Source organism: Zosterops lateralis (assembly GCF_965231275.1).
Source record: "Zosterops lateralis genome assembly, chromosome: 31".
In the NCBI taxonomy this organism is placed as follows: Eukaryota; Metazoa; Chordata; class Aves; order Passeriformes; family Zosteropidae; genus Zosterops; species Zosterops lateralis.
Window position 1 is genome coordinate 833,147 of NC_139791.1, and position 12,602 is coordinate 845,748.

At 52.2% G+C, this 12,602-nt stretch overlaps 1 protein-coding gene across 1 annotated transcript in view; it reads left to right on the forward strand.

The window, feature by feature from the left end:
• The window catches only part of KMT2B (lysine methyltransferase 2B), a gene marked incomplete at its 5' end in the record, with an annotated part of 80,064 nt that overhangs the window by 66,561 nt on the left and 901 nt on the right, over positions 1-12,602 (forward strand). The window contains 8 exons of the mRNA XM_083880788.1: positions 230-413; positions 2,096-2,206; positions 4,875-4,946; positions 7,214-7,343; positions 10,882-11,426; positions 11,704-12,010; positions 12,069-12,249; positions 12,311-12,591. Coding sequence (XP_083736914.1) covers positions 230-413; positions 2,096-2,206; positions 4,875-4,946; positions 7,214-7,343; positions 10,882-11,157 — 773 coding nt within the window. The 3' untranslated portion in view covers positions 11,158-11,426; positions 11,704-12,010; positions 12,069-12,249; positions 12,311-12,591. The remainder of the gene's footprint in view (positions 1-229; positions 414-2,095; positions 2,207-4,874; positions 4,947-7,213; positions 7,344-10,881; positions 11,427-11,703; positions 12,011-12,068; positions 12,250-12,310; positions 12,592-12,602) is intronic.

Below are 12,602 nucleotides of genomic sequence, written 5' to 3' on the forward strand. Positions count from 1 at the left end.
ACCCCCCAGACCCATTTCAAAGCCCCCAAACTCCCCCAAATCCTCATTTTGAAGCCCCCAGCCCCCCTTTAAACCCCCCCAGACCCCCCCAAATCCCCATTTCCAAGCCCCCAGCCCCCATTTTGAAGCCCCCAGCCCCATTTTAAACCCCCCAAACTCCCTCAAATCCCCATTTCGAGGCCCCCAGCCCCCATTCCGAAGCCCCCAGCCCCATTTCCTCCCCTGGCAGGCATGAGCGGGCTGAGGCTGCTGGGCATCCACCACGACGCCGTGGTTTTCCTGCTGGAGCAGCTGCCGGGGGCCGGGTCCTGCTCCCGCTACCGGTTCCGGTACCACCCCCCCCGCCGGGACCCCCCCCACGTCCCCCCGCCCCGGAACCCCTCGGGCTGTGCCCGCGCTGAGCTCTACCTGAGGTGGGACTGGGACAAACTGGGATAAACTGGGAGGGACTGGGAGGGGTTTGGGATAGGCTGGAAGGGGATTAGAGGAGACTGGTTTATACTGGGAGGGACTGGGAGGGAACTGGTTTATACTGGGAGTTACTGGGAGGGCGCTGCAGTTCCCAAAGTGGCCACCAGGGGGAGCCGGAAAGACACTGGGAGTTCATTGAGGGGAACTGGGATAAACTGGGAGGGATTGGGAGGGACTGGGATAAACTGGGAGGGACTGGGAGGGACTGGGAGGGAACTGGTTTATACTGGGAGTTACTGGGAGGACGCTGCAGTTCCCAAAGTGGCCACCAGGGGGAGCCATTGAGAGGAACTGGGAAGGGATTGGAGGGGACTGGGATGAACTGGGAGTCACTGGGATCACACTGGGATCAAGCTGGGAGTTACTGGGAGGGCACTGCAATCAAACTGGGATTATACTGGGACCACACTACGATGGACTGGGAGTTACTGGGATCATACTGGCATGAATTGGGATGAACTGGGAGGGGACTAGGAGGGGATTGGGATGGACTGAGAGGGGATTGGGGAGGACTGGGAGAGACTGGGATAAACTAGGAGGGGCTGGGATAAACTGGGAAGGAATTGGGAGGGGATTGAAGGGGACTGGGAGTTACTGGGAGGGCGCTGCAGTTCCCAAAGTGGCCACCAGGGGGAGCTCGGGGAGACACTGGGGTCAATTGAGGGGAACTGGGAGGGATTAGGATAGACTGGGTCACACTGGGGGGGACTGGGAGGGGACTGGTTTATACTGGGAGGGGATTGGGAATTACTAGGGGAAAGCCACAGTTCCCAAATTGGCCACCAGGGGGAGCTCGAGGAGACACTGGGAGTTCATTGAGGGGACTGGGAGGGACTGGGAGGGGATTTGGGATTACTGGTTTATACTGGGAGAGACTGGGAAGGAATTGGGAGGGGACTGGGAGTTACTGGGAGGGCGCTGCAGTTCCCAAAGTGACCACCAAGGGGAGCCTGGAGAGACATTGAGAGTTTATGAGGGGAACTGGGAGGGACTGGGAGGGGATTGGGGAGGGATTAAAGGGGACTGAGAGGGACTGGGACAAACTGGAAGAAACTGGGAGGGGATTGGGATAAACTGGGAGTGATTGGTTTATACTGGGAGGGACTGGGATAAACTGGGAGTTACTGGGAGGGCGCTGCAGTTCCCAAAGTGGCCACCAGGGGGAGCCGGGGAGACACTGGGAGTTCATTGAGGGGAACTGGGAGGGACTGGGACAAACTGGGAGGGATTGGGAGGGAACTGGGATAAACTAGGAGAGACTGGAGGGGACGAGGAGGGGATTGGGATGAACTGGGAGGGGCTGGGACAAACTGGAAGGGACTGGGAGGGGATTGGGAGGGACTGGAAGGGATTTAGGGGAACTGGGAGGGAACTGGGAGGGACTGGGTGACTCCAGGCCTTACTGGGAGGGGACTGGGAGTTACTGGGAGGTTCCCACCCTCTCCCCAGAGCCCCCTTGGTGTCACCTCTGGGGGTGGGGACAACTTAGGGGTCACCTATGGGTGGGGCGGGGTCACCTATGGGTGGGGCAGTATCACCCAAGGGTGGGGCAGTGTCACCCGTGGGTGGGGCAGTGTCACCCAAGGGTGGGGGTCCCCGCTGAGCCCTCCCCTCCCCCTTGCAGGAAGTGCACCTTCGACATGTTCAGCTTCCTGGCGTCCCAGCACCGCGCCCTCCCCCAGGGACCCCCGCCCCGCGAGGAGGAGGAGGATGAGGTGCAGCTCAAGCCCACCCGGTGAGGCCCCACCCACCCAGGCACCCATGGGTGCTCCTGTCCCACCCCACGAAAATTTGGGGAATCCACCCCAAAAAATTCCCCTCAGGGACCCCAATTTTTTTTTCCTACTATAGAAGTCTATGGGTAGACCTGGTGTCCCTACAATTAGTTTATGGGTAGACCTGATGTCCCCATAATTGAATTCTATGGGTAGACCTGGTGTATAAATTCCGATTTATTGGTAGACTTGGTGTCCCTGTAAGTCAAGCCTATGGGTAGACCTGATGTCCCTAGAATGAGTCTATGGGTAGACCTGATGTCCCTGTAATTGAACTCTATTGGTAGACCTGGTGTATAAATTCCAATTTATTGGTAGACTTGGTGTCCTCACAATTCAAGCTTATGGGTAGACCTGATGTCCCTGTAATCCAAATTTATGCATAGACCTGATGTCCCTGTAATTGAACTCTATGGGTAGACCTGGTGTCCCCACAATTCAGATCTATGGGTAGACTTGGTGTCCCCATAATTTCAGCCTATGGGTAGACCTGATGTCCAGTCAGAGTTTATGAGTAGACCTGGTGCCCCTGTAATTGAACTCTATGGGTAGACCTGGTGTCCTCTCAATTGAACTCTATGGGTAGACCTGGTGTCCAATTGCACTCTATGGGTAGACCTGGTGTCCCTCCAATTGAACTCTATGGGTAGACCTGGCGTCCCTCTAATTGACCTCTATGGGTAGACCTGATGTCCTCCAATTGAACTCTATGGGTAGACCTGGTGTCCTCTCAATTGAACTCTATGGGTAGACCTGATGTCCAATTGAACTCTATGGGTAGACCTGGTGTCTTTCCTATACAACTCTATGGGTAGACCTGGTGTCCAATTGCACTCTATGGGTAGACCTGGTGTCCCTCCAATTGAACTCTATGGGTAGACCTGGCGTCCCTCTAATTGACCTCTATGGGTAGACCTGATGTCCTCCAATTGAACTCTATGGGTAGACCTGGTGTCCTCTCAATTGAACTCTATGGGTAGACCTGATGTCCAATTGAACTCTATGGGTAGACCTGGTGTCTTTCCTATACAACTCTATGGGTAGACCTGGTGTCCTCTCAATTGCACTCTATGGGTAGACCTGGTGTCCCTCCAATTGAACTCTATGGGTAGACCTGGTGTCCCTCCAATTGAACTCTATGGGTAGACCTGGTGTCCCTCTAATTGAACTCTATGGGTAGACCTGGTGTCCCTCCAATTGAACTCTATTGGGTAGACCTGGTGTCCCTCTAATTGAACTCTATGGGTAGACCTGGTGTCCCTCCAATTGAACTCTATTGGGTAGACCTGGTGTCCCTCCAATTGAACTCTATGGGTAGACCTGGTGTCCAATTGAACTCTATGGGTAGACCTGGTGTCTTTCCTATACAACTCTATGGGTAGACCTGGTGTCTTTCCTATACAACTCTATGGGTAGACCTGGTGTCCCTCCAATTGAACTCTATGGGTAGACCTGGTGTCCCTCCAATTGAACTCTATGGGTAGACCTGGTGTCCCTCCAATTGAACTCTATGGGTAGACCTGGTGTCCCTGCAATCCAAGTTTATGGACAGACCTGGGATTTTTGGGGGTGTTTGGGATTTTGGGAGGAATTTGTGAGGTTTTGGGGGGTCTCCTGGGATTTTTTGGGGGGTTTCAGATGGGAGTGTTTGGGATTTTGGGGGTTTTGTGGGGGAATTTTGGGGTTTTTGGAGAGGTTGGAGGATTTGGGGGTTTTTTTTTTGGATTTGGCAGGAGGTTTGGTGGATATTTTGGGACTTTCGGGGGGTTTTCAGGAGATTTTTGGAGGGGTTGGGATTTTCTGGAGTTTTGGGGGAGGTTTGAGGGGATTTTGGGGAGTTTGGGGAGGCTTTAGAGGGTTTTTTTTGGGGATTTGGGGTTTTTTGGGGGGAGATTTTGGGGGTTTTTGGGGGGGGGGATTTTGGGTTTTCTTTCTGGGATTTTTGGGGGTTTTTTTTTGGGAATTCGGGGAGAAGTTTTTTGGTGGGATTTGGGTTTTTTTGGGGGGGATTTTGAGGGTTTTTTAAGGGGGGATTTTCCTGGGGGAGGTTTTGGGGGTGGTTTTGGGATTTTGGGGTTTTTTGAGGGGGATTTTGTGGGTTTTTGGGAGGGGATTTTGAGGTTTTTTTGGGGGGATTTGGGGATTTTTGGGGGGATTTTGGGGGTGGTTTTGGGATTTTTGGGTATTGGGGTTTTTTTGGGAATTTGGAGGGAATTTTGGGATTTTTGGATTTGGGGTTTTTTTTTTTGGGAATTGGGGGGGATTTTGAGGGATTTTGGGGAGGGTTTCTTTTGGGATTTTTTGGGGAGATTTGAGGGGGATTTTTGGGGGTTTTTTCTGGGATTTTTGGGGAAGGTTTTTTTTGGGATTTGGGAATTTTTGGGGAGATTTGAGGGGTTTTTTTCTGGGATTTTTGGGGAAGGTTTTTTTTGGGATTTGGGAATTTTTGGGGAGATTTGAGGGTTTTTTTTCTGGGATTTTTAGGGTTTTTTTCCTGGGATTTTTGAAGAAGTTTTTTTGGGATTTTGGGGAAGGTTTTTTTGGGGGTTTGGGTTTTTTTTGGGGAGGTCTTGGGGTGTCCCCCCGTTTTTGGGGGACCCCCTGACGCCCCCCCAGCCGCGCCACCAGCCTGGAGCTGCCCATGGCCATGCGCTTCCGGCACCTCAAGAGAACCGCCAAGGAGGCCGTGGGCGTCTATCGGTGAGTGGGGACACCTGGGGACACCTGGGGACACCTGGGACAGCTGGGGACACCTGGGGACACCTGGGGACACGTAAAATACACCTGGGACACACCTGGGACACACCTGGGGACACCTGGGGACACCTGGGACAGCTGGGGACACCTGGGACAGCTGGACACACCTGGGGACACACCTGGGACACACCTGGGACAGCTGGGGACACCTGGGGACACACCTGGGGACACCTGGGACACCTGGGACACCTGGGACACACCTGGGACACACCTGGGGACACCTGGGACACACCTGGGACACACCTGGGACACACCTGGGGACACACCTGGGACACACCTGGGGACACCTGGGGACACCTGGGACACCTGGGGACACACCTGGGGACACCTGGGGACACCTGGGACACACCTGGGACACTTGGGGACATCTAGAATACACCTGGGGACACACCTGAGACATCTGAGAGACCTGGGACACCTGGGGATACCCAAAATATACCTGGGGACACACCTGGGGACACCTGGGACACCTGGGGACACCTGGGGACACCTGGGGACACGTAAAATACACCTGGGACACACCTGGGACACACCTGGGACACACCTGGGGACACCTGGGACAGTTGGGACACACCTGGGACACACCTGGGGACACACCTGGGGACACCTGGGACACCTGGGGACACCTGGGACACACCTGGGACACTTGGGGACATCTAAAACACACCTGGGGACACCTGGGGATACCCAAAATATACCTGGGGACACACGTGGGACACACCTGGGACACACCTGGGGACACACCTGGGGACACCTGGGACACCTGGGGACACCTGGGGACACACCTGGGGACACGTAAAATACACCTGGGACACACCTGGGGACACACCTGGGACACACCTGGGGACACACCTGGGACACACCTGGGACACACCTGGGGACACACCTGGGGACACACCTGGGCACACCTGGGGACACACCTGGGGACACACCTGGGACACACCTGGGGACACACCTGGGGACACACCTGGGGACACACCTGGGGACACCTGGGGACACACCTGGGACACCTGGGGACACACCTGGGACACACCTGGGACACACCTGGGACACCTGGGGGACACCTGGGACACCTGGGGGACACCTGGGACAGCTGGGGACACCTGGGGACACCTGGGGACACGTAAAATACACCTGGGGACACACCTGGGACACTTGGGGACATCTAAAATACACCTGGGGACATGTAAAATACACCTGGGACACCTGGGGACAACTGGAGACACACCTGGGACATCTGGGACACACCTGGGGACACACCTGGGACACACCTGGGACACACCTGGGGACACCTGGGGTCATTTTGGGGCAGTTTTTTGTCATTCTCGGGTCGATTTTTGCCGCGTTTTCGCCATTCCCGGGTGGATTTTTGGTGGATTTTTTGGGATTTTTGGGGGATTTTTGGGGTTCCTCAGATTTGGGGTAAATTTGACCACCCCAAACACCTCAACCATCCACAGGTGGGGAGAATTTTGGGGTCCTGGGGTGGTTTTGGGGTCCCTGGGATGATTTTGGGGTTTTTAGGCAGTTTTTAGGAATTCCTGGGTGGATTTTTCGGGGGTTTTTCACCATTCCCGGGTGGATTTTTTGGGGATTTTTGGGATTTTTTTGGGAATTTTGGGACTTTTGGCTTTTCCCTGGGTTTGGGGGTGACCCTGTCCCACTCCCCCATTTTTTGGGGGGGATTTTGGGGTTTTCAGGGCAGTTTTTAGGAATTCCTGGGTGGATTTTTTTGGGGTTTTCACCATTTCCGGGTGGATTTTTTGGGGGATTTTGGGGATTTTTGGGGTTTTTTGGATTTGGGGGTGACTCTGCCCCCCCAAACAGCTCAACCATCCACAGGTGGGGAGAATTTTGGGGTCCCTGGGGTCATTTTGGGTTTTTTAGGGAGTTTTTCGTTATTTCTGGGTCAATTTTTCCCGCATTTTTGCCATTCCCGGGTGGATTTTTTGGGGATTTTTGGGATTTTTTTTTGGGAATTTTTGTGACTTTTGGCTTTTCCCCGGATTTGGGGGTGACCTTGTCTCACTCCCCCATTTTTGGGGGGTGGATTTTGGGGCTCCCTGGGATCATTTTGGGGGTTTTTAGGGAGTTTTTTGTTATTCCCGGGTCGATTTTTGCCGGATTTTTGCTGGATTTTTTGGGGGGGATTTTTTGGGATTTTGGATTTTTTTGGGATTTTGGAGTGACTTTGACCCCCCCAAACCCAGCTCGGCCATCCACGGGCGGGGCCTGTTCTGCAAGAGGAACATCGAGGCCGGGGAGATGGTGATCGAGTACTCCGGGATCGTCGTGCGCTCCGTCCTCACCGACAAGAGGGAGAAGTTCTACGACAGCAAGGTGGGGAACCCCAAAAAAGGGCAAAAAGAGCCCAAAAAACGGCAAAAAGACCCCAAAAAACGGCAAAAAGAACCCAAAAAATGGCAAAAAGACCCCGAAAAACGGCAAAAAGAACCCAAAAAATGGCAAAAAGACCTAAAAAAATGGCAAAGAAACACCAAAATGGCAAAAAAAAATCAAAAAATGGGGAAAAAAAAAAAGCCAGAAAAGAGGGTGAAGAAAACCCAAAAATGGCAAAGAAACTCCAAAAAATGTCAAAAAACCCACAAAAATGGCAAAAAAAAGGGGAAAAAGCCAAAATGTGTAAAAAAAAACAAAAAAAAAAGTTTAAAAAAGGGCAAAAAGGGCGAAGAAACCCCAAAAATGGCAAAAAAAAAAACCCGAAAAAATGGGAAAAACCAAAAAAATGGCAAGAAAAACACCAAAAATGGTAAAAAACCCCAAAAGTGCAAAGAAACCCCAAAAATTATTAAAAAAACCAAAAATGGCAAAGAAACCCCAAAAAATGTAAAAAAAAAAAACCCCAAAAAAGGTAAGAAAAAAGCAAAAAGGGCAAAAAAAACCCCAAAAATGGCAAAAAAAAAAAAAAAACGGAACCACAAAAAGGGCAAAGATACCACAAAAATGGTAAAGAAACCCCAAAAATTGGCAAATTTACCCAAAAAATGGGAAAAAACTGCCAAAAAGGGCAAAAGGACCCTGAAAAATGGGAAAGAAACACCAAAAAATGTAAAAAAAACCCAAAAAAGGTAAAAAAAAACCCAAAAAAGGTAAAAAAAAACCAAAAAAGGTAAAAAAAAAAGGCAAAACAGGACAAAGAAACCCACGAAAAGGGCGAAGAAAATCCAAAAATTGGCAAAGAAACACCAAAAAATGTTAAAAAAAACCAAAAAAAGGTTAAAAAAAAGCGAAAAAGGGCAAAAAAACCCAAAATTGGCAAAGAATCCCCAAAAATGGCAAAAAAAACCCCGAAAAAATGGGAAAAAAAAAAACAAAAAAATTGAAAAAAAAAAAAACTAAAAATGGCAAAGAAACCCCAAAAAAATGTAAAAAAAAAGCAAAAAAGGTAAAAAAAAAAATAGGGAAAGAAACCCCAAAATGTCAAAGAAACCACAAAAATTGGCAAAGAAACCCCAAAAATGGCAAAAAAAACCCCCAAAAATGGTAAAGAAACCCCAAAAATTGGAAAATTTACCCAAAAAATGGGAAAAAATCTGCCAAAAAGGGCAAAGAAACCCCAAAAATGGCAAAGAAAACCCAAAAAATGGCAAAGACAACCCAAAAAATGAGGGGGAAATGCTGAAAATTGGGGGAGAAAGTGCAAAAATTGGGAGGAAAAATGTAAAAATTGGGGGGAAAAGTGTAAAAATTGGGAGGAAAAATGTAAAAATTGGGAGGAAAAGTGTAAAAATTGGGAGGAAAAATGTAAAAATTGGGGGGAAAAATGTAAAAATTGGGAGGAAAAATGTAAAAATTGGGAAGGAAAGGACAAAAATAAAAGAAAGTTTAAAAATTGAAGAGGACAACCCCAAAAAATGGAGGGAAAAGTTGAAATTTTTGGCAGCTTTGACCACACCCAACCCTTGACCACACCCAACCCTTGACCACACCCCAACCCTTGACCACACCCAACCCTTGACCACACCCAACCCTTGACCACACCCCAACCCTTGACCACACCCAACCCTTGACCACACCCAACCCTTGGCCACACCCAACCCTTGACCACACCCCAACCCTTGACCACACCCCAACCCTTGACCACACCCAACCCTTGACCACACCCAACCCTTGACCACACCCAACCCTTGACCACACCCAACCCTTGACCACACCCAACCCTTGACCATGACCCAACCCTTGACCATGACCCAACTCTTGACCACACCCAACCCTTGACCATGACCCAACCCTTGACCATGACCCAACTCTTGACCACACCCAACCCTTGACCACACCCCATCCCTTGACCACACCCAACCCTTGACCACACCCAACCCTTGACCACACCCCAACCCTTGACCACACCCAACCCTTGACCAGACCCCAACCCTTGACCACACCCAAACCCTTGACCACACCCAACCCTTGACCACACCCAACCCTTGACCACACCCAACCCTTGACCACACCCCAACCCTTGACCACACCCAACCCTTGACTGACCCCAACCCTTGACCACACCCCAACCCTTGACCGTGTCCAAATCCTTGACCACACCCCAACCCTTGACCACACCCAACCCTTGACCACACCCAACCCTTGACCACACCCCAACCCTTGACCACACCCCAACCCTTGACCACACCCCAACCCTTGACCACACCCAACCCTTGACCACACCCCAACCCTTGACCACACCCAACCCTTGACCACACCCAACCCTTGACCACACCCCAACCCTTGACCACACCCAACCCTTGACCACACCCCAACCCTTGACCACACCCAACCCTTGACCACACCCCAACCCTTGACCACACCCAACCCTTGACCACACCCAACCCTTGGCCACACCCCAACCCTTGACCACACCCAACCCTTGATCACGCCCAACCCCTTGACCACACCCCAACCCTTGACCACACCCAACCCTTGACCACACCCAACCCTTGACCACACCCCAACCCTTGACCACACCCCAACCCTTGACCACACCCAACCCTTGACCACACCCCAACCCTTGACTGACCCCAACCCTTGACCACACCCCAACCCTTGACCACACCCCAACCCTTGACCACACCCAACCTTTGACCACACCCAACCCTTGACTGACCCCAACCCTTGACCACACCCAACCCTTGACTGACCCCAACCCTTGACCACACCCAACCCTTGACCACACCCAACCCTTGGCCACACCCAACCCTTGACCACACCCAACCCTTGACCACACCCAACCCTTGACCACACCCAACCCTTGACCACACCCAACCCTTGACCACACCCAACCCTTGACCACGCCCCAACCCTTGACCACACCCAACCCTTGACCACACCCAACCCTTGACCACACCCAACCCTTGACCACACCCAACCCTTGACCACACCCAACCCTTGACCACGACCCAACCCTTGGCCACACCCAACCCTTGACCACACCCAACCCTTGACCACACCCAACCCTTGACTGACCCCAACCCTTGACCACACCCAACCCTTGACTGACCCCAACCCTTGACCACACCCCAACCCTTGACCACACCCAACCCTTGACCACACCCAACCCTTGGCCACACCCAACCCTTGACCGACCCCAACCCTTGACCACACCCAACCCTTGACCGACCCCAACCCTTGACCACACCCCAACCCTTGACCACACCCCAACCCTTGACCACACCCCAACCCTTGACCACACCCCAACCCTTGACCACACCCCAACCCTTGACCACACCCCAACCCTTGACCACACCCAACCCTTGACCACACCCAACCCTTGACCACACCCAACCCTTGACCACACCCCAACCCTTGACCACACCCCCAACTTTTGACCCCACTGACCACCCCGCCCCGGGCTCTGTCCCCTCAGGGCATCGGCTGCTACATGTTCCGCATCGACGAGGCCGAGGTGGTGGACGCCACCATGCACGGCAGCGCCGCGCGCTTCATCAACCACTCGTGCGAACCCAACTGCTACTCGCGCGTCATCCACGTCGAGGGCCACAAGCGCATCGTCATCTTCGCCCTGCGCCGCATCCTGCGCGGCGAGGAGCTCACCTACGACTACAAGTTCCCCATCGAGGAGCCGGCGGCCAAGCTGCCCTGCAACTGCGGCGCGCGGCGATGCCGGCGCTTCCTCAACTGAGCTTCACCGGGGAGGGGATCCAGGGAGTGGTGGGATGGAGGTGGATGGAGGTGAGGGCGGTGTTTTGGAAGAGGTTGAGGAGGTGGTTGAGGTCAACTGGAAGTTGTGGTGGTTGACCAAGAGTTGAGATGGTCAACCAAGAATCATTGGTCAACCAAGAGTCCTGGAGGTCAACCAAGAGTTGTGGAGGTCAACCAAGAATCATGGTGGTCACCCAAGAATCATGGTGGTCAACCAGGAGTCGTGATGGTCAACCAAGAGTCCTGGAGGTCAACCAAGAGTTGTGGAGGTCAACCAAGAGTCATTGGGGTCAACCAAGAGTTGTGGTGATCAACCCAGGGTGATTGAGGTCAACCAAAAGTCCTGGACGTCAACCAAGAATCATGGAGGTCATCCAAGAGTTGTGGTGGTCAACCAAGGGCCATTGGGATCAACCAAGAGTTGTGGTGGTCAACCAAGAATCATGGTGGTCAACCCAGTGTCACGGTCAACCGAGAGTCATTGGGATCAACCAAGAATCATTGGGATAATCCAAGAATCATGGAGATCAACCCAGAATCATGGTGGTCAACCCAGAGTTGTGGTGGTCAACCAGGAGTCGTGATGGTCATCCAAGAATCATGGTGGTCAACCAAGAATCATGGTGGTCAACCCAGAATCATGGTGGTCAACCCAAGAATCATGGTGGTCAACCAAGAATCATGGTGGTCAACCAAGAGTTGTGGTGGTCAACCAAGAATCATGGAGGTCAGCCAAGAATCATGGTGGTCAACCCAGTGTCGTGGTCAACCAAGAGGCATTGGGGTCAACCAAGAGTTGTGGTGGTCAACCAAGAATCGTGGTGGTCAACCCAGTGTCACGGTCAACCGAGAGTCATTGGGATCAACCCAGAATCATTGGGATAATCCAAGAATCATGGAGATCAACCCAGAATCATGGTGGTCAACCAAGAGTTGTGGTGGTCAACCAAGAGTCATTGGGGTCAACCAAGAGTTGTGGTGGTCAACCAAGAATCATGGTGGTCAACCAAGAGTTGTGGTGGTCAACCAAGAGTTGTGGAGGTCAACCAAGAGTTGTGGTGGTCAACCAAGGGTGATTGAGGTCAACCAAAAGTCCTGGACGTCAACCAAGAATCCTGGAGGTCAACCAAGAGTTGTGGTGGTCAACCAAGAATCATGGTGGTCAACCAAGAGTTGTGGTGGTCAACCCAAGAATCATGGAGGTCAGCCAAGAATCATGGTAGTCAACCCAGTGTCGTGGTCAACCAAGAGGCACTGGGGTCAACCAAGAATCGTGGTGGTCAACCAAGAATCGTGGTGGTCAACCAGGAGTCGTGATGGTCATCCAAGAATCATGGTGGTCAACCAAGAGTCATTGGGGTCAACCAGGACTCGTGATGCTGATCCAAGAGTCATTGGTCAACTCAGAATCATGGTGGTCAACCC